Source organism: Tursiops truncatus, chromosome X (assembly GCF_011762595.2).
Source record: "Tursiops truncatus isolate mTurTru1 chromosome X, mTurTru1.mat.Y, whole genome shotgun sequence".
Classification (NCBI taxonomy): domain Eukaryota; kingdom Metazoa; phylum Chordata; class Mammalia; order Artiodactyla; family Delphinidae; genus Tursiops; species Tursiops truncatus.
In genome coordinates, this window is record NC_047055.1 from 47,371,219 (window position 1) to 47,394,501 (window position 23,283).

At 38.2% G+C, this 23,283-nt stretch overlaps 1 protein-coding gene across 1 annotated transcript in view; it reads right to left on the reverse strand.

Moving 5' to 3' along the window:
- DIAPH2 (diaphanous related formin 2) overlaps nt 1–23,283 on the reverse strand; it is an 890,878-nt gene that overhangs the window by 198,179 nt on the left and 669,416 nt on the right. The window contains exon 26 of the mRNA XM_073799281.1: nt 2,413–2,548. Within this exon, the coding sequence (XP_073655382.1) occupies nt 2,413–2,548 (136 nt within the window). The remainder of the gene's footprint in view (nt 1–2,412; nt 2,549–23,283) is intronic.

Sequence of the window (23,283 nt, forward strand, 5' to 3'; positions counted from 1 at the left end):
TTCCATAATCATGCAAGGCAATTCCTTAAGATAGACCTGTCTCTGCATATCCACAACCTAGAGAATCTAATACACCTCCTACTGGTGACTTCTGTAACCTCACTACCACTGCATTAGTTCAGGCCACCATCATCTCTTGTCAGGACAATGATAACCTCTTAACCTCTGTTGTCTCAGGCTGTTCCCTTTCCAGTCCATTCTCTATGCTTCTGTCAAAATGATCTTTCTAAGAAAAAAGCATATCACTTTCCCATTTAGAAACATTCATAGGTTTCCCACAGCTCTCAGGGTAAGACCCTTAGCATAGCCAAGTGAATGCACAGTCTGTCCTGTACCTCTTCCAGCCTCTTCTCTCAGTACTCCTTCATGCACGTAAGGGAACTAACATTCAGCACAGTTCTACTGACTCCATCACCTATTAAGCGAGAACTTCCTACAAATACTGTGCTCTAGTACTTTTCCTAATTGAGTGAGATATGTCCCACCCAATCCAAGGAGACAGAAAATAATCAAGTTCGGGGAAAGACCTCGCCTTTAACATGGATTTTATGGCGTGGGCATGAATCAGCAAAGAAACACTGGAGTGAAAAACACCTCAATCTCCACACCTTCAGTATTACAGGTGGGTACCTTGAAGTGTGTGTGTATGTGAGTGTATGTGTGAGTGTGTGTGTGCTTGTATTTGCAAGACCCAAATGTTGCACTGAGATTCTGCCTCACTTATAAAATTGGGGATGTCGGCACATCTGTGTAGTGGCTTACAAGTACTGTCGTGCTCCATTTTCCCCCGAGTAAATCATAGCCATTTATTTAAAAAAAAAAAAAAATATATATATATATATATATATTCTTTTTCATATTCTTTTCCATTATGGTTTTTAATAGGCTACTGAATATAGCTCCCTGTGCTATACAGTAGGACCTTGTTGTATCCCTTCTATATACTTTTCTCATCTTTTAAAATTATATTTATTTCCTGGGTAAAAGGATAAACTGTAGTCAATTCCTGAAAAATTTTATGTATTTTAGAGATATGAAGAAGAATGGTATAGATATTATTTCAGAAGATTCGCCATTAAGAGACATTACTACAGAGTAACTGACTATGATTAACAATATGTAATAATAATTAATAATTAACTTTGGCCACAGACTGCCTAGGCTCAGATCTTGGTTCTACCTCTTACTATTTTTGTTAACTTGGGCAACTCACTTAACTTCTCTGTGTCTGTTTCCTCATCTAAAAATGAGATAGTAGCACCCTCCTACTAGGGTTTTATGAGGATTAAATATGTTCAAATGCATAAAATTCCTAGAACAGTTCTTAGTACACAGTAAGTACTATATGTTAGCTGTTGCTGTTGTTGTTATTGTTATTATTATTTGACAATGGCATTTATAAGTGCAAAGATTCTATTGCCAGACTACTTAGATTTTAATCTTGCTGCTAATACTTCCATTTGTGTGACCTTGGCAAGTTCCTTAATTTTTATGAGCTTCAGTTTCCTCATCTGTAAAATGAGATAATAATAGTACCTACCTCACAGAGATGTTATGAAGATTAACTTACTTAAAATATGGCACACAGTCAACATTATACAGTGCTTGCAATTTTTAATATCATTATACTTAGAAATAGGTGGTCCATATTAATCATATTATCTTGCATCTTGTTCAGATTTTGTTTTGTTTTTCAATTCTCTAACCCTCAGCGGCAAAGGCTATTCTTTTGCATTCTTAAGTTGCAGCTACCTGGTGCTGATCACTTTCTTTCCTTACCCTCTCTTCTTTAAAAAGAAAACCTAACCAAACCAAACCAAAAAAATCCACCTTTACTATACAGTCATTCTTGCTAACCAAGAAAACAACTTACTTTATACTATGTGGATATATCAGTATTTTGTTTGTAGGCTCACAGCTGGACAAGGTGCTTCTCCCTATTTTTTTTGCAACTTATAACAGTGCTGTCAATATCCATTATGACTTGAAATGTTCAAGCCCCCAAGAGAGGGTGTTAATTATTACTGTACTGTCAACAGACATGTGTCAACAAAATAAAATTAGAGCCATAAGGCTCATCTCCTCAGACCAGTGTTTCTCTTTTCATCTCACTCTCTTCTTCTCTTACCACTGCCTCATCCAGAACATAATATGATTTGGTAAAATAAATGAAGAAAAAAAGAGTGTTGCAACAACATATTACCTTGCATTGATTATCTGAAAGCCTGTGTTCAGTGCAGGATGAAAAGAAATACAGATAATAACATGAAAGACATTTGATACAAGTAACTAATAATATTGTGAATTTCCTACCAAAACCATTATTCACCTTGCAATTCAAAATTATCAATAATTAAGTGCAATTATTTTGCACTTCATACCTCTTTCTTAAAAAACGGAAGCACTTCATACCTTTGTTTATATCAATGAGTTGTTTCTTTTTCTTCTGGCGTTCTAACTTTTCTTGTTCAGCTTTCTCTTTTGCAAGCTTTGCCCTCCTAGTCTTCTCTTCCATTTCTTTTCTCTTGTTGTTTTCTTTCACTGCTTCCTGTACAAATAAACAAAGTTAAACAAAAATTATTCCATTACGTATATATTGGAGGAGTTGTACAACATTAAAATTCTATACACACAAGTGTGGGTGCTCAGAGATGGAAAAGTATTACAGCAGCTTTGAGGTACATTCATATACATTTTTTTTTTTTTTTTTTTGCGGTACGTGGGCCTCTCACTATTGTGGCCTCTCCCATTGTGGAGCACAGGCTCCAGACACGCAGGCCCAGCAGCCACAGCTCATGGGCCCAGCCGCTCCGCGGCACGCAGGATCCTCCTGGACCAGGACACGAACCCACGTTCCCTGCATCAGCAGGCGGACTCCCAACCACTGCGCCACCAGGGAAGCCCCCATATACTTTTGAGAGAAAGAAATAATCGTAAGATAATTCTTCTTGAAAAAAAATTATATGTAACTCAGGCTTTAACTGCTATTACCTGGGGTGCTAGAAAATTCGAAACATGAATGTTCACAGATTTTTTAACAATAAATATATTGTCTCTGTGGTTGAAATATGAAATAGTTTTGATACATAAGAAAACGTTTAGGGCTTCCCTGGTGGCGCAGTGGTTGAGAGTCCGCCTGCCGATGCAGGGGACACGGGTTCGTGCCCCGGTCCGGGAAGATCCCGCATGCCGCAGAGCGGCTGGGCCCGTGAGCCATGGTCGCTGAGCCTGCGTGACCGGAGCCTGTGCTCCGCAACGGGAGAGGCCACAACAGTGAGAGGCCCGCGTACAGCAAAAAAAAAAAAAAAAAGAAGAAAAAGTTTAATAGGAAAATATGGCTTAGCAGGTATTGTACCACTCTATTTTACATTTTCCCCTTATCTGAAAAATGTTTTTTTTTAACTACGTGATAAGATTTTTGTAAGAAAAATGAGATACATTTATAAAATACTTAGAACACCTTGTCTATGACAATGATAGTGGTGGGTGGGTGTGGTGGAGGTGGTCACCATTCCATCTATATTATTACAGGAAAGAAACACCTGCACGTTTAATAGCTTTTTACATGCCAAGATCTTTAAGAGTGCTGAAGCATATTTCAAGCTATTGTCTATTTTATTTTGGACAGATTATCTGTGGAACTCAAGGTAATCAGTACATTCCAGTAGACCGTATGGGAGAACGCTGGAGTAAATTGTTCTGCTGGACTAATAGTATTTTAGAGAATAGTCATTTTAGAGAAATCACTAATGCAGAGACACACCGACTGCAAGTTCCTTCCATTAAGTTGTTCTGGGTTTTTTTCCTCTTATGATTCATCAGACATACTTCACAGCATGTACCAACTATCTCACAAAAGCTATTTTGTTCCAGAAATCCTAAAGAAAAGGATTCAATAACAAGAATACATCTACAAGCCTTGGCCTGGAGGTATCTATATTGAAATATTTTTTCTTCGTATTAAAAGGTAATAGTAGTTTTTAAAAGCCTTGAAAACACTTTCAAAAAAATTCTCTTGACTTGCAAGAATTATTGGTACCTCCCCCTTCTCCTGCCCCTGTAACACTAGTACATCTAACATTAGGCTAAGAGCACAAAATAATCTGGCTCCTGCAGACAAACTCAAAGACTACCACTTAAAATAAATTTGAATAATAGAGTCATAATTTTAGAACAGGGTTTCTCAGCTTCAGCACTACTGTCATTTGGGGCAAGACAATTCTTTGTTGTGGGAGCACCCTGTGTCTTGTAAGATATTTAGCAGCACTCCTGACCTCTACTGACTAGATGCCAGTAGCACCCCTCCCCGGTTCTGACAACCAAAATTGTCTCCAGAGATTGCCAAATGTTACCCAGGTTGAGAACCGCTAACATAGGGGGTTTCATAGAGATTAATTTATTCACCCCAAATTGCAAATCGTCTGCTCTGCTGAATCCAGCTTCTTTTTGCAGATGTGGAAACTGGGTTCTGAATGAGTTTAAATACTTGCCTAAGGTCACACATTTATGTAATTGCAAAGTTGGGAAAATAACTCATGTCTCTCTTCTCAGGGTTTAGTGTTTGTTTTATTCTTCATGGCAGAAAGACAATGTGGATGACACCAAAAGCACAAACAACCAAAGGGAAAAAATAGATAAATAAGACTTCACAAAAACCAAAAACTTTTATCCATCAAAGGACACTGCCAAGGGAATTCCCTGGGGGTCCAGTGGTTAGGACGCGGCACTCTCACTGCCAGAGCCCAGGTTCGATCCCTGGTTGGGGAACTAAGGTCCAGCAAGCTGTGTGGGGTGGCCAAAAGGGAGGAAAAAATAAAAACAAAAAAGAACACTGTCAAGAGAGTGAAGAGATAACCCACAGAATGGGAGAAAATATCAGCAAATCATATATCTGATAAGAATATATAAAAACTCTTACTACTCAACAATAAAATGATAAATAACCCAACTAAAAATGGGCAAACAATTTAAATATCTTCTGCAAAGAAGATAAAGAGCCAATAAGTATTTGAAAAGATGTTCAACATCATTAATCACTAGGGAACTGCAAATCAAAACCACAGTTCACTTCATGAACACTAGGATGGCTATAATAAAAAACAACAAAACAGATCATAATAAATGAAGAATTGGAGAAATTGGAATGCTTTGTATTGCTGGTGTGAATGTAGAATAATGAGTCATCCTGGAAAGCTGTCTGAGTTCCTCAAAATGCTAAACATAGAGTTATAATATGACACAACAATTCCACTCCTAGGTATATATCCAAGACAAAAGAAAGCACGTGTTCACACAAAAACTTGTACAAGAATGTTCATTAGCAGCATCATTTCTAATAGCCAATAAGTGGAAACAACCCAAATGTCCACCAACTGATAAATGGATAAACAAAATGTGGTACATATATATCCATATGATGGAATATTATTCAAGCATAAAAAGAATAAAGTACTGATACATGCCACAACATGGATGAACCTTAAAATATTACGCTCAGTGAAAGAAGACACAAAAGGCCACATATGGTTATGATTCCATTTATATATAATGTCCAGAATAGGTAAATCCATGGAGACAAAGTAGATTAGTGGTTGCCAGGGGAAGGAGGAGGGGGGAATGCAGAGTGACTGCTAATGAGAATGGGGTTTCTTTCTGGGCATGATGAAAATGTTCTGGAATTATGTAGTGGTGATGGTTGCAGAACCTTGTGAACATACTAAAAACCACTGAATTGTATACTGCACAACAGTGAATTTTATGATATGTAAATTATATCTCAATAAAAAATAATACAATTTAAAAAAGTAGATGTTTGAAAAAGGCAGGATTGAAATAAAATTGTAACTTAGAATAAAAAGACAATGTGCAAAGGCAATACATTCAGGCTCTGATATTAACAAGTTGCATGATCTTTGGTAACATGAGAGAAGGTGAGTAGCAGAGGAGGGAAGGGAGGTTAATGCTTGTGTACATTTTATTATCAGTCAAATCTTTGATCTGGTAAACAATCAACCAACATCTGGGTGTGAGGCAGGAGGTAGATGGGCCACCCCCTGCAACCCAGGGAAAGCAATTGGAGATTCGTTCTCTGTGGACCGATACTCCAAGATGAGAATAGCAGGACAATTGAGAGAGGAGGCTGGGCCCTGCCCAGCTAGAAGATAGGAGACCACATTTTTCTCATTCTCAAAGTCAAGGAAACCTTCCCAACTAGAAAGCTCCTTGGAGGTCAAAAAGGGAGGGGGCGCCACCCCACAGTAAGCGGTGCCAACTACCCACAGGCCTCTTCGGTAGAATCCATCTTGGCTGAGAGACGCGTGCGCACACAGGGGAGGATCCTGAGCCAAACAGGGACTCTGAACCAGGCAAATCAAAAGAACCGGCCATAGGAAACCCGACCTCAATCTCTGGCCGGGAACCGAAAGCCTGCTTCGAGCCGAGCCTCTGCAGGCTGAGGCCACCTGAGATCAGGTGGACTCTTCCATTATCAGTCTAATGGGCTATTTAACTGCTGAGTGCTGTCATTTATTATGAAGATGGAAAAAACTGGTAACTTGCGTTTGTATTTCTTCCTTGTTCTGATAATAACAGCTAGTGTTTAATGGAAATTTATTATGTGCCAGGTGTTTTAAGTAAATAACTTCAAATATTTATAGAAAACCTAGTATTTGTTCTCATTTTACAGATGCTGATACTTAGGTTGAGGTAGGTTAAGTGAGATGCCCAAGGCTACACAGCTACTTAAGTACCAGAAGCACATATGTTCACTCACATTACCATGATGCCTTCCAAGTAGAGTTGTCAGATAAAAAACAGGACCCTCAGTTAAACTTGAATTTTGATAAACCGTGAATCATTTTTTTTAGTGGAAGTATATCCTATTCAATACTTGGTATATACTTATACTAATAAATTTCATGCGATATGTGGGACACATTGATACTAAAAATTATTCATTATCCATACAATACTTGGGATATATTTATGTTAAAAAAATCATGTAATATTTGGGACACATTGCTAACAAAAGATTTTTTCATGGTTTATCTAAATTCATATTTAACTGGGCATTCAGTATTTTTATGTGATAAATTTGGGAATCCTATTCCCAAGACTGTTGATTTTTTATAAGCATCCTTTTATAGACTAAGATTATGTAATGAAGACAGTAGAATAATTATAAAAACACAAGAAAGCCCAAATCTAAACTATATTTTGAGAACAGAAATGTTGATATAGATCACTGATAGGCATTATGTGATTCATGGACCTGAATCATACTATTTCTGTAGCATTCTTCACATTTCATTCCTTTTTCTTTCTTAAAAATAGAGTAAAACTAAAAAAAATAGTTTATATAAAAATCTGAACTAATGCAATTCGGGGTAGAAGAAAATCAGTCAACAATATCACTAAATCACTAGTAGAGAAATTTGGCATATGTGAATAGGTTAAATTTCTATATGAAAGGTAGACTTGCAACTGGCACTACTAAAACACCATGAATGTAAATCTATAAACAATGAAACAGACCAAGTAAAAGGTTCATCAGTTCACATCTTAAATGTTTTAGGGATAAATTTAACTACAAAACAGTCACACAATTTGAAATGGCATGTGCAATCCCAAAGAGACCGAAACAGAAGAAGAAAATAATTTCTGTGGTTTGGCATTAATAGAAATGAATGAACGCATCTACAAAGGCATATATTTTTCAAGCAACACAGACTGTGGAGTAAGATTCAGTTCTGATATCACCAATTCTGTCTTCATGAAGAGGCCTCATGAAGGCCTAAAAAGAACATCCTATTCCTCTTGGTGGTTTCACTCTTTGACTCTGGCTTTAGGAAATTAGGGGTGGGAAACACGTGCCTGTTTACTTCTCTCTCCTTAAGAAATAAATTTAAAAAGAGAAAGGGAAATCTTAACTATGGTTTCATATCAACAATCTTTAGTTTTACTAGAGAGCAAGATAGGAAATTTCAAGACTTTGTTTAACTCTCCCAAAAATGTGAAAGCCGATGGGGAGAGAACCCTTTTGAGGGATGGGATGCATTCTTTTCACCCTAATTCCTATAAAACAAAACCCAAATGATTAAAAGAATAAAAGCAACAGGAGCAAATTTGAGCTCAGAATTTTTTTAAAAAAACCTTTAAATAATTGACTGTGGTTAACAACACTGTATATTTGTTAAGCCTCACTAAACATTTTAAAATGCTAACTCCTCTACTTCAACATGATTCTCAAGTAAGCGTCAATCATTATTTCTTAGGGCTGGGAATGCCAGCTGATTAGATTCTGTCAATGTACAGAACTGTGTTCTGCTAAAAGGATGCTGCTAATTGAGAAAGTTTTTTGGTAGTAACCTCATACAAGATAAGAAATGTTTACAGAAAAAAAGTCTTAGTTTTACTGGCATATCTATTTTTCAAGAGTCAGGAAAAAGCACAGAAGGAGCAAAATGTAACAAAAATTGTCTCTAGGATTTACTGCAAAATGTATTCACTAACCTCATTTTAAGTCTCTCACTGATTGTAAGACTCTATTGCCTTACTGAAAAGTATGAATAAATTACAAATCTTATTTCCCTTGTTGTGCATAATTAACAAATGAGACCTATGGACTAAAAATGTCATATGCAAAAAAAAAAAAAAAAAGCTTATGTAAATGCTAAGACCTCTCATATATTCCAATTAAGCTTTACGAAATGGATGAAACTTTTTTCGAAAATTCCAAGAGGCTCAGATGCCAGCTTCTTTCATGTCAGGTCTACACAAACCCAGCATCTTCTAACCTTGTGATATTTAAAAACAAAAATCACCTCCCACCAAAACCCTTTCCTTACTCCCATTGCCTTCAATGGCTTTTTATCCCATGCTCACTTCAGAAGCACTTTGTGAACACTGTGATCTCACTGGAAGCCAAAGTATATTTGAGGGATGGAGAAGTGGAGCAATTAGGAAGAAAAATGGATCTTGGAGTCACCTTAACCTGGTTTCATATCTAAACTCCCATCACTTATCCTAAAAGCTGTGTGACCTTGAACAAGTTAGTTACTTCACTTCTCTGAGCTTTAGTTTCCACATCTGTAGAATGCAGACACTACTACTGAAATCGCTGGGTTGTTAAATAGATTAAGGGAAATAATGTTTATATAAAACACTGAAGACGATGCCTGGTACAGAGAAATGCTCAATACATGATGGCAGTGATTATTATGTGTAAAAGAAACATCTGAAAGTTTAAACAGTAAGCACATGTTACCTCATGTGTTTTCAATAGTTTATTCTGCACAACCCCCTCCCTCTTTTTTGGAAGACATGAGGATGATGTCTTTTTGGAAGACATGACCCAGGACTAGAAATGTAGCATCTTGACACCATCTACCCTCATAAGCATACTGAACATAATTTATAACTGTACCATATTATTGGCACCTAAGGTAATTTTTAAAATCCATATATATCACCATCACTTGGCACTCATGAAAAAAAAAACTTAGAAATGTAATCTTTTCTCTTTTGAGTTTTGGATCATCCTGGGTACCTGTGTGAATACACTTGTCAAGATTGTGATTCATTTCAGTATCGGAAGCTGTGCTAGAAGAGAGTTACATAACCTTAAAAGAATGTATTGGAAATGTCCTGGTGAACAAATTGGCAACATTGGTGCCAGAGGCACACTGTGATCATGCCCCTGAGTGTTTCTTCATACATCAGGGATATTAGAAGGATTCGCAGATGGTACTGAGTCAAATCATTTGGCAACAATATAAAGAAACCTGGTACGTATTATATTGAAAATCTTTTTATACACTAAATGTGAGTCACCGAGATAATTCTTTAATGAAAACTCAATGAAATAGGTGAAATTCTCTCCACACCTTTTATCTTGAACTGTCCTAGGACCTGATCCTCTTTTAGCTTTAATTCAAACAGTGCTTTTGGAGCTCTTTTTTTCTTTTACCTTCTTTCTGTTTTATGCTAACCTCTTTAGAATTTGAAATTGTTTCTTTTAATCACCTCTTTTAAAGTAACATAGAACACTTAAAATTTAAATCAAAGAAGAGCTGACTTGGATACTGTACATTTCTATCTTTCTTAGATAGGTATGATGATTCTACGGCTCCATTTTTTAATGCATCGTGTTGATAAGATTTCTAAAGTTTCCTGACCCAGAAATTTTATTCCCAGAGTAAAAATAATGGGAAAGAGGCCTATTTATTTTGTTCCTCTCAAATCAGGACCCATAATCCAAACACTCTGAGTAGAGCAGCATACCCTTGTGAACACAGGATGGCCTTTAAGAACTGAGAGATCCGGTTTAAATCCTAGCTGCCTAGCGACCATCATGCTTTATCACTTTGGGTCACTTACTTAACTGTGTTAAGCCTGCTCTGCTGATCTACGAAATAACTGTACTTCACAGTGTTGGTTTGTGATTTAATGTGATATTGCATCGAAAGCAATTAAGCACAGTGCCTGGCACATAGAAGAAGTATGCAGTAAATGGGCTGGTTATTATTATTATATAATTCCACAGTTGGGCAGTACCAATTCAGGATCTGTACTCCATTTCCTCTAGCCCAGGAGCAGGCTCACATATGCTCATGTGCACTGGGGAGAAGGAAGACTCCTTTTTGATATGGAAATCGTGCAATATCAGTTAAAACTATGAAGAAATGAAACACACAATCTCTCTCACACCCCAAACCTTTGAACAGATGACAGAAGTTGCCTTCTTGAGCCATGAGAAAAAAGATATAGATAAAATGAACGATAATTTTTTGGGGAAAATTCTGGGGTTTATATACTGTATTTGACAAATCTAAGGAACAAAAACATCATAGAACATTTTGCTATGTAGACTAATAATGAAATACATGCATTGTCTTACTTAAGGTTCAACACACCTTATGAGATTGTGGCAAAAACAGAGGGATGAGGTTTCCTGGGGAAGGCAGTGGATTTTTTTTTTTTTTTTTTTTTTTGCTGTTATTGTTTGTTGTTTAACATCTGGAGTTAGTTCTGTCATCACCCTGAGAAAATGAAGCACATACTCTAGTGCCATTTGATGTGGAAATAAGAAGTTTGCTTTTCTTTCTTTTGTGAGTATTTATCTCAGAATGTCATTCACTTGGTCTGCTTAAAGGAGAATTAGTCTACACTCAGTCTTCTACCCCAGGTCTCACGAAACTTTCTTAAACTTTCCCCACCTGACCCATAGGAGGCTGCTGGTCCTACTGGAAAACCATCTACTGGAGGATTTCAAAGAGAAGAGAAGATGAACATTATAACCTTTTTGCTGGTTGGGGTTCTCATTTAATTCCAGGCGTAACAGGAGGCAAAAAAGGTAGAGATGGAAAGGTGGTCCAGACCAGTGAACTAGGGTTAGAGCAGCAATGTCCTTTCCTTGTCCCAGAGATGTGCTGAGCATGACGACGAAAAGGAAAGGCAATCCTATGTATGATGCCTTTTCATCATTTTCCAAAAAAATTTTCTTTAACAAAATTCTCCTTCCTTCCCATTTACTCTGCTTCACATAGGTAGATACCTACCACATTCTTTGCTTGAATTGTTCTGGCTGCTAGACATTTCTGCAATTTGCTGCACTTGCCTGTAACCAAGGGTAAGGGTTACTGGGAAACACAGATCCCAATATATGTTACCACTACTGATGTGTAACTTGGGCCGAGGTCCCTATTTGTTAGTACAAGTGAGTGAAAATCCTAAAGAATACCAAAGGTCATAGTAAATCTGGACTCATCTACTCTTCCAGGTCTTTGTCAGTCCCATTTGAGAATGATCATGGCAGGTTACAAATGGGAAGAGACAATGTGAGCCGAGATGAATTTTTCAGTATTTGAACAAAGAACTGAACTACCAGATGATTAGAGAAAAACCTACATAAGATGGTAGCAGTGATTTGGGCACAAATTTGGGCTTTCCATTAAAAAAAAAGGAAAGAATCCTACCCTTTAATTAACATCAAACAACTTTAGATGTTCCTTTTCTCTAGTTTCACTGTGTTTAGAGGGCATGTTGGATTGAAGGAGTCATGACAAATGCTCAGGGCAAAGAATTTTCAGCTGCAGCAACCACACTGAGAGTCAGTACCTTTGAAGACTCTATCAGCACCGTAATACTGCTAAACTTTTTTCTTTCCCAGATATTTCCACTTATTATGGTGCAAGCGACCTATAAAATTCCTCTTATGGAAGATCTCATGAATACTTCATCAACCAGTCAACTGTGATTGTAACTGAGAAGTCTAACTTTCTCACTGGGGTAATTGAAACCTTGATTAGCTTGCTCGAGTGCTTAGGTGTCTCAGTAATAGACACCGAACATATGTACTGATACTGTAGTTAGATGGAGATTTAAGTTGTGCTCACTAACGTAAGTAACTATGGTATGAATCACAGAGATATAGGCTACATAACCAAATCAAACAAAATAGATATTTTCTGCCCTCTTAGATTCCAAAGATGCTATGTTCCTTCCTTCCTCGACTACACTGCCCTCTTCCACCCTTAATTTTTACCTTCCCCTAAAGCTCTGTCCTCAGCTCATTCCCCCTCCTTCCTTCCTCCTCCTTTCTCTCAGTCTGTTTGTCAGAGAATCCATCTATTCCTACTCAGAGTTGAAGAAAAAAAGTCCTTCCAACAGCCTACAAGGCCTGACGTGATCTGGTCCCCCCACTACTTGTTCTGGGTCATTCTGTTCTATCCCCGCTGGTCAACTTCCCTCAGAGACTTTCCACTTGTGTTCTCTCTGCTCTCAGACAGGGCTACCGAGTCTCTGCTTCAATGTCTTCTGATCAGTGAGGACTTCCCTGACCACCTTACATAAAATAATCCCTAATGAACTTCCTAGCTCCATTCTTCCCTACTGTAGTCTTCCTAACATAAAAGGTCAAAACCTAGTTAAACTTCAGATACGCTTCTCGTTTTCTAAGAACTGGAAGCTGGAGTTTGTCGATTTACATAATAATAGTTTTCAGCCTGGGAATTCTCAAAACATGAAATTACCAAGAACCTCTCTATACATAATTCCCTACACATCTCATATTTCTTTATTGTGGAAAATCTGAGTGGCCTTGAAATAAGCATCATCCACCTTCGAATGGTGGGTTTCTTTCCTAATCATCCAAAGGTTGTGGCTCACTGACCTCTACATTTATTTTCTTAAAAATGCCAATGCTTAGTGTTTCTGAGGGCTGAAATCCATGACGTTTGTCACAGGGACATAGCGCCACACTCTGCAGTGAAAGTTCCCTTGTGTAGAGATGAGTGTTTACATAGAACCTCCAACGTTAAAAGAAAAAGATGTTTTCTAACTTTGAAAAGGAGATCTTTGTTTTGAATGAGATATTTGCGTGATCCACACACGTTCATAACACACAGCTCTGCCAGTGATCTTTTGGTTTAAGACCAAACCGTCTCAGGTTCGGGAGGAAAGTTTAGATGAAAAGTTCCTTGAGTTTATTTGTATAAATGACTCCCTCTTGGCAGAGGGGAGACTCATAGAAGAAACTGATCTGCTGCAGAAGAGGAAGCCAGTTAAGTGAATTCCAGTACATGTTCACTAAAGCAGCCCTCTCTTGTATTCAGCACAACCAGCTTACTGTTCAGCCTCCTTAGGAAACAAGTAAAAAATTAATGCATCTTTCATATGCTGTACATATCAGGAGGTTTGACAGACAAACAGATCTTTGCACACTAGTGTGGTCGTGAAGAGAATCTCAAAGGTAAATTATTCAAAATGAGAAGAAGGAAGAAAAGAAGGCTGTTATGTGCAAATCTCCTTGTATATTAAACTTGCAGTTGGTTACAAAGCGGTCATGCACCGATAATGAAGGCTGGATGTAATCCCCAAGGCCTTCTTTTAAAATTTGCCTTACAACTGCAAAAACATGGGATCTGAAGTTGGAGGAAAAATTGCCTCTCCCGTCACAGTCCATTAGAATGCTGAACTCTGATTAGCTAGAAGTTAATCGACAATCTGGAGCATGGAAGAGGTTTTCAAATGCTGCAAGTTTCTGCAGACATATTTTTCTTAGTAGGTATTGGAGTATCCCTCTTTCCATCTGGGAAAGAAAAACAATTGAGTTTGACATGCCTCTATGGACCTCAACTTGATTAAAATCTACGAAGCGCTTTGGGCGCCTATAGGAAGTTAATCTATAACTTAAAAAAAAATTATTTTGAACTAAAGGAACAAAATAAAATTCTGAAGTGACTGATAAGATATTTTAATGGGAAAGCATCTTGGGGAGGGGTGGGTGGGGGGAAAGGGCAAAACAAGTGGTCTGTTACAGCTCTGAGAGCTGAGTTTACAGCCTTATTACTGTCAGCATCTTAGAAGATGCAAGAGGCAGCACAATCAATTAGGTTTTTGATGAGACCAATTTGGGTGGGTTGAAAAGCACCTTGGAGACTTGGAAAAGAATATCAGATTACCTTGACAAGTAGAAATATACACTCAGAACAGGAAAGACCCTCAAGAAATGCTCCAGTCCTCTGCCTGTGAATAGGGTTCCATGACCTCCTGCAGGAACCTATGCTGATACTTAATCACTTCTAAGAGGAAATACTTCCTGATGTCTAATTAAAAGCTGTCAGTTTCTTAAGCCCATATCTTGTCTATTGGCTGCTGAGAAATAGAAACCTGGTCAATATCTTCCTTGAAAAATTCCTCTCTGAGGTATAACGTGTCCCCAGGAAGCACTATGGTGCCTGAGTCCCACAAAAGTAAAGCTGATCCTCAAATGCAATGTGGGGGAATTTCTGACTTTGTAGGGTAAATGCTGGAAGGAGGGATGGGGTAAGAGAGGACCTTAGGAAAATTAGTTTGGACTCCAAATTAAGCCGCTCAACATCATTTTCTAAAATAACAAGTCTCAGGCTTCCCTGGTGGCGCAGTGGTTGAGAATCTGCCTGCCAATGCAGGGGACACGGGTTCGAGCCCTGGTCTGGGAAGACCTCACATGCCGCGGAGCAACTAGGCCCGTGAGCCACAACTACTGAGCCTGCGCGTCTGGAGCTTGTGCTCTGCAACAAGAGAGGCTGCAACAGTGAGAGGCCCACGCACCGCAATGAAGAGTGTCCCCCGCTCACCGCAACTAGAGAAAGCCCTTGCACAGAAACGAAGACCCAACACAGCCAAAATAAATAAATTAATTAATTAATTTAATTAAATTAAAAATTAAAAAAAAAAATAACAAGTCTCTCATACAGAGTCCTCTCTATAAATTTAATAATGTTTAGGTTTTCCCTTGGGTCTTCTCTCCTTGTTGCACATTATTTTTTAAATTATAGGTTTCTCCATCCTCATACGTATGTCTCTCCCACCCCCAAAAATGAACCAAGCTGGGAAAAAAATACCCTAAAAGATGGGCTAACCAATATCTAGAGTAAGGCTATTCCCAGTTTTCCACGCGCTAATTCTCGCAACACATCATAGCATTTGTTTTATAACAGTTTAAGGTGCAACTGTAAACTTGTAAGATTGGTTCCAATATTTCTGTTGAAACCAGGAATCCCATCCTTCAAATGGCCACCTTGGGAAGCCATAAACTTATTTTGGTGAGGACCATTACTCTGTGATTGAAACTTCTCTTTCAGAATTGAGCTCTGAATCAAATAAAATCAGTCTCATTATTTTAGATCTGCAATATTTTTGACCAGAAACTTTGTTACCCAGTTCGATCATACACCTGATTCATAAAACGTGGCTCGATATCACTTTTGGCTGATTTCAAAATCAAATCTACCCTCAAATTGCAAAGATTTAGGACCCCTGAAAAGATCTAAAGCACAGGCCACATAACCCTTAGGACAAATCTAAAACAGGCATTTACAGAATATTTTGGGAAATGTCATTATCTTTTTTTTTTTAAAATAAATTTATTTATTTATTTGTTTTTATTTTTGGCTGTGTTGGGTCCTCGTTGCTGTGCGGGGGCTTTCTCTAGTTGCGGCGAGCGGGGGCTACTCTTCATTGCGGTGCGCGGGTTTCTCATTGTCGTGGCTTCTCTTGTTGCGGAGTGTGGGCTCTAGGCACGCGGGCTTCAGTAGTTGTGGCACATGGGCTCAGCAGTTGTGGCTCGCAGGCTCTAGAGTGCAGGTTCAGTAGTTGTGGCACACAGGCTTTGTTGCTCCGTGGCATCTGGGATCTTCCCAGGCCAGGGATGGAACCCATGTCCCCTGCATTGGCAGGCGGATTCTTAAGCACTGCACCACCAGGGAAGTCCTGTCATTATCTTTCAATTAAGATAACAATGGGGGTAAAATTCCTTTGACTCTACACGTTTCTGGTTTGTCTTTAAAAAATAGTCACACCTCATATACTGCTGATTAACGATTAGTACTCTAAGAATCAAAAACCTTTTTCTAGTGAATTTATGCATGTTCTTGTGTCTATGCTGTCTGCTTGATGCCCTTAATTATTTTCTATTTGACTAATTCCTAACTGAACTTATTTCTGAGGGAAGATACACATCAAAAAAATGTTCATATATATATTAAATTTGCATATACATATTAAAATTTATATATATATATATAAATTTTAATGAAGTGTTAGAAATTCCTCTGGACTTATTGCCATTGATAATTTTTCTGTCCTTTTGGTGATGGGAAAGACAGGGAAAGGAAGAAAAGGCCCAAGAAGCAAAAAAGCTAAGGCAAATGGAGCCTTATTTGCACCCAGTGACTTGTACCTTCTCTGAGAAGCAGGAAACTTTCATTGAGTAACTACCACGTAGGGGGATCAGCGAAAGTATCACAGACAAGGCTCTTGTGCTTCTGGCACTTAGGGGTCATCCAAAGAAGCACTAGAGTATTAGTCCTCTTTCAGTCAATCTCCTAGACTGTCAGTTGAAATAGTATTCTAGAGTCTAGAGTCTAGGTCCTATTTTTTTTTTCAATCATCATTGAGAATAAATGTCACATGGGAGGGAATCAAATTCTTTGCGAATAAAGATTCTGTCTTGGACTAACAAGGCATCGATTCTTTCACAGAAGTAAACAAAAATGGTTTTGCTCAATTTACTTTTCACAAAGCCATCTTGATTGCCAGTCAGAACTCTGTGCTCTTCTAAGAAGAAAGTGATTCTTTGATGAGTTGTTGCCCCACTTTCCAGGATATTGACAGAAAGATGTCCTTCCAGTAATTATGGGGTAGCACCTTTCCCTTTATTGATGTCTGAACAATCAGGATAATTTTCATACATAGAGAAACATATAGAACACTAAACAATGACTGGAAGCCAAGCAACACAGATAAAAAAAGGAAAGCTGATGAGGCACAGAAAAGCATGGCAAGACGGCCCCTAGAGGTCACAGCGGTCCTGCAGTGAACCTGACACTTCCATGCTGTATTGTTGGTAAGGGAAATGTCATTTTCATTAAGTAGAAGAGAGAGAGAATACCTCTAAACCTCTCTTCCCTCAGATTAAATTGGAGACCCCAAGGACTGCTGCCCTAACCATCACATCAAGATGCGCTCATCCTTTTTCATATACGTTAAATATGTAACATGGATTCAGATAACCAAAGATTTCCTTTATGTACATTTGCTTCAGTCTTGGCTTAGTTTAACAGCATCTGAAAGGGCAGGCACTGTGTTGCTTTAGTTTGCTTCACGTGTGATATATTCAGATAAGCACTCAAGTATAAACCGAACAGAGCATCTAATACAAAGGCGGCATGTAATAAGTATTTCTTAATTAATGAAGACAGTGATGATTAATTTAGTGTAAATACTAGCTTAGCACGTGTGATAACAACATTCTGACTTAGGTTTATCTCTTTTGACAGTTTGGCCTTTTTTAAAGAGCTGTGCTTAATTTATGGGAGGAACAACTCTAAGGGCAGAGGCAGATTCACCATGACGCTAAATGAAGAAAGAGCATCAGTACCCCTCACTTGCATGGGGTGGGGGAGGGGCGCTGGCAACGTGTTCACCTGCCCATGTGTTTTTGTGAAGCTTGCAAAAGAAAAATATTTTCGTATTCTTTTTCCTAAATGGATCATCCCAATTTATATAAACTCAGGCCTCACAAATCTGGATCTTCCTTTGTTTAAAGGATATATAGAAACCTGAGGAGAACTCTAATGAAGAATAAGGGAAATGCTGCAAGTTTGGGAAATGCCAAACCACGAATCAAAAAAAGATGGATAACTAAGCTCAGGGAAGACAGGATTAAGGGATATAACTCTATCCATGGACACGGATATAACTCTATCCATGGAAGTGGATATTTATTTAAAGGACAAAGCTTATCTGATATCTTCCAGATTTCCAGAAGCAGAATAACAGTGCCTGCGTTTGAACTCTAAGAAGAGAAACTCTGTTTGAGAATTAAAAATAATTTTATAGTAAGAATGGCAAAGCAGTGGAACCAAGTCAAATTATGAACCTGCTTTCTCTAAAAACCTATTTGAAGAATAGCTATGTAGCTGCTAAAAGGCTCTGGAAAACATGCCAGGAGCCTGAGTTACGAGATAAACCTACGGGGAATTCCTCACTTTCTATTCTAGGATATTTTGGCTCTAGAAGTATGTATGTCTGAGTCAGTAGTTCATAAAAAAGGAAAAATAACATGAATATCTTGTTATTCAACCCCTTGAATCTGGGGTTGCTACAGCCAGAAAGAGTTGATCTGTGAAAATACCTGAAAATTAAATTAGAGTGTGGATCACTTCACAATTGGGTTTGGATAGGATAGAGGGCAGGACCAGGGTATCCCGCTTTAAGATCCTCTTTTCAAAACTAGAAATAATAAGGACATTGTTATATGGTGGTGATTGTTTTCTGGGAAGCAAGCCATTCCATCTGTATACGCGCAATGCAGCTACATTCCACAATGTAAAACCCATCCCACTTGTGATTATATCCTTGATCATGACCTAGATTTGGCCAAATATCACTGCTTCCTTACTGATGGAAATATCCTTGTCTTACCATGCTAATGATCTACTGCCCTCTCCTTTACCTCCTTCCTCCCTGGATACTATGCCATTATTTATAGAGGAGTTTTCTGGCTTCATCATGAATCTTCTGCTTAAGCTGCCTTATTTATTGGTATAGAGGGATTTTGCCATTAGGCCTGACATGTTGGACAAATAACTTACTAGGGGATTTAGGGAGTTTACAGACACACCGGATTTTATTTCCTGTACAAAACTTTGCAATAATAAACGTTGTGTTTTAGATTTGACTTCTTTCAGTGTGAACTTCTGTATAATGCCTTTCTGACTCACAGATACTCTACTACAATGAAATCTCAATGTTACTTTCTACATATTGTGCATGTTTATGCTTAAGTACTATAAAGGTAAAATACAACACTATGATATACTTAAGAAATTTAATATGACTAAACTTTATCCTGTAAAACTTAACGACTATTTTTCTTCTTTTAAAATGCAGCAACTCCCCTAAATAAAAGTTTTATTCCCTTCAAAGCGTTTTTGAAGACGGCAAGACTTAGAGAAGGTAGAAAGATCAGGTGTATGTTTGAAGAATAGTCCTTCTGTAATGATTTTTACCATAAAGAGAAAAACATCCTAGAGACATAAGCAGGGGAGTAGTTGGCCATGGATAAATAATGAAGATTTAAGGGGTCATAGTCTGTCATAAGGGAACAGTAAATCACAAAGTAATGCTGACAAATGAGAGGCTGGATACTAGAATGTACAAATAAAACAGTAAACGTGAGGTACATCCTGTGCCTTTGGATAGCTCACTCAAGAGTTATATGTACATGGAAAATATAGGTCACTTTGGGATTTCACAATGATGAGTGATGGGGTGAATGTAGATAAGTTTAAGTACTTCAGTCAAATATTTGCTGAATCAATGTTGATGAAGAGTCAAAAGAATCATTAAAATAATGAAAGGTTTTGGAAAAAAATGGCCAAGGAAGGCCAGGGGAAGTGGAAGGAGACAGCTAGAGGGCTTTGAAGCATTTAATACAAAAGACATTTATTATTAGATGTCTAGCACAGAAGGAGCATGATCACCAGTTACAAATATGGTTACGGATCAATAAATATCTGCTGGTGACTATGTGCCACACACTCTGTTGTGTGACAAAAATTCACAGACAGGTGAGATACATTTATTCCAGAGGAACTCACAGCATAAAGGAGAAAGCAGGTCTGCACACCACCAATTATAATGAGCGCCGTGTGACATCACACTAACCACGTGATGGAAACATACAAACTAGGGAGTGATGAATTCTCCTTGGAGTTGAGGAGGAGAGATTAGGAAAGATGTAATGGAGAAAGTCACCACTGAACGGAGTCTTGAAGGAAGAAAATGATTTCACCAGGTGAAAGGACGATGGTGCACATGATGGCATTCTAAGCAGAGGAAAAGAAGAGTAGTTGGGGGCAAATTAGACTGCCAAGGGTTTCCAAATGATAGTTTAGACTTTACTGTCACCCATGGGCGGCCATTAAAGGTCTGAGAAGATGGGTCTCCCAGTGAGACCTAGGTTTTATTATTATTTTTAAAATTTTTAAAATTCAAGTATAGTTGATTTACAGTATTGTGTTAATTACTGCTATACAGCAAAGTGACTCAGTTAAACATATATATACATTCTTTTTTATATTCTTTTCCATTATGCTTTATCACAGGACACTGAATATAGTTTCCTGTGCTATACAGTAGGACCTTGTTGTTTATCCATTCTGTATATACCAGTTTGCATCTGCTAATCCCAAACTCCCACTCCATCCCTCTCCCACCCGCCTCCCCCTTGGCAACCTCCAGTCTTTTTCTATGTCCCTGATTATGTTTCTGTTTCACAGACAGGTTCATTTGTGTCATATTTTAGATTCCACATATAAGTGATATCATATGGCATTTGTCTTTCTCTTTCTGACTTACTTCACTTAGTATGATAATCTCTAATTGCATCCATGTTGCTGCACATGGGAGACCTAGGTTTTAGAAAGGAATATCTTGCAGTGGTATAAAGATGGTTTGGAGGGTACTAAGTCTGAAGTCAGGATGACTGAAAAGATAACTGCAGGGGAGAGACAACAAATACCAAAACTAGGGCAGTTGAAGTGACTGTGATTCAGACAGAATCAACATGAACTTGGGGTTGAATAGATGTTAATGGTGGCGGAGAAGAAGATATCAAGTCGTATAACTAACCAAAACAGAGAATATGTTTATTTAATTAACAGAAGCAGAGAATATGTTTATTTAATTAACCAAAACAGAGAATATGTTCATTAATTAGTTATATAATTAACCAAAACAGGAAATTGGTAATAGATGTAATGAGCTCCATTCTGAATATGCTGAGTTGGAGACAGTTGTGGGAAATCTAGTTGGAGACATCCAACAGACAATAAACTTGAGGCTAGAGCTGAAGAATAAGATCACAACTCAAGAAAGAGTAGAAACCGTGAGAATAGATATGAACTGCTCAGGAAAAATTATGTAGGACAAAGGGTAGACCCTTGGTAATGCTCACATTTAAGACTGAAGGACAGGGATCCAAAGGAATAGACTGTAGAGATATTCCTACTGAAAGTCAAAACTAAGAAATCCTGCCCGTTATGACAAAGGATTGTTCTACCAATCGGGATACGTGTGTATCATAGCATAAGGCAGAGTAGGGGGAAAATCAGGAGTATAAAGCATATATTGTATATCTAATATACTATAGGCACTAAAATGACATAGAAGTACAGTATCTTTTGCCTCCAGGGATACAGAAGTAAGTTCAGGACTATTGGCTAAGCAAGACTTGGGTCTCACTAAGGCTTGGGTCACTCCCAGCAGTATCCTGCTGAGCATGCAAGATGAGGGCAGCAGTTCTGTCTCAGGGGCAATATATAAAGACATGAATGTCACCTGGAAAGGAAAGGGGAAATCAACAGTCTAGCTGATACCACATCTCTTCTAGTGAAACTCCTAATTCCCATCTTCTCTAAAAGCTAACCCCTCTTAAGGAGGGACTGCATTTGAAAGTTAAAACACAAGAGACTGTATCTGTTTTCTGTGATTTTCCTATCAGAATCTCACCTCCATCCCCTTGTTTGCATGTGCTATATTAAGAGTCAGCAAGCTTTTTCTGTAAAGGGCCAGATGGTAAATATTTTCGGCCTTGTGGGTCATATGGACCCTGTCTCAAAGACTCAGCCCCACCATTGCCATCATAGAGTGAAAGCAGCCACAGACAATACAGAAACAAAGGAGCTTGGCTGTAAGCCAACACAACTTTATTTACAAAAGCAGAGGGCAGGCTGGATTTGGCCCCTGGGTCATAGACTGCTGATCCCTGATCTATATCACGGGGGAAGCCAATACCAGAGGATGCCAATCTGAAAAACACAGATCATAGAGCTGGATTATGAGACCAAAACAGACAAGTTGAGTTGTGGAATGTCCTTGATGGGGAGAAAAAAATCTTAGACCTAGAAAGATTAGGCAGCCACTTACATGATGTTCTTTCGGAGGTACAAGAAAGGCTGCCTTTCTCCCCAACATTTCCTCTATCAGCTAGCCATGCTGCAAGAAGTTCTTGACAGCAGAATTGCTCTGCCAGATTAAGGCACTGTCCTGAATTTAAAGGGCATGCATGTAGTGGAGAATTGAGTGACACAGTACTGCATTAGTTTATCAGATCAATTAGCTGACAGCTGGCAGAGAACAAGGACCAGGGCGAAAAGAATCCAAGATGAACTCAATGTCTTTGTAAGTTCCTTAGAATTTTTCACTTTTTTTGGCACTAAAAATATGCTTTTACTGTACTACATGCTTTGCTATACATCCCATCTTTTGTCAGAGCTCCTGTCTGCTTCTAGGTAAAGATCTCTGTTTGCATAGCCTCCATATTTCAGATGACAAGGTTATAATTATTTAATTGAAATGATAAAGCCCTTGGGAAGACTCTTTCTCTCAAGGGGGGCAGAATTCATTTTTATTTCTCCTATACCACATAAGGATACACAACTTATGAAATAGTTAGGGTTTGTATTAAAAAAATCATCTAATTGTAACTAGTGAAGTCTTCTAAACAAGAAAACTCAGTGATTCCTATACTTACAGAAAAAGTTACAGTGCTAAAATCTAAGTCTTAATTTAAAATACTGATTGTACAAGGAACTTTAATGCTGAAACCTGTCAGCCATTGCCATGCGGCTTTCCCATTTGGCACATTTTTTTTTCTTTCCATTGCATTTATTATGTTGTAACACATAATTTTCCTAATAATAATGTTTATAGTTTATTATCTCACCTTCCCCA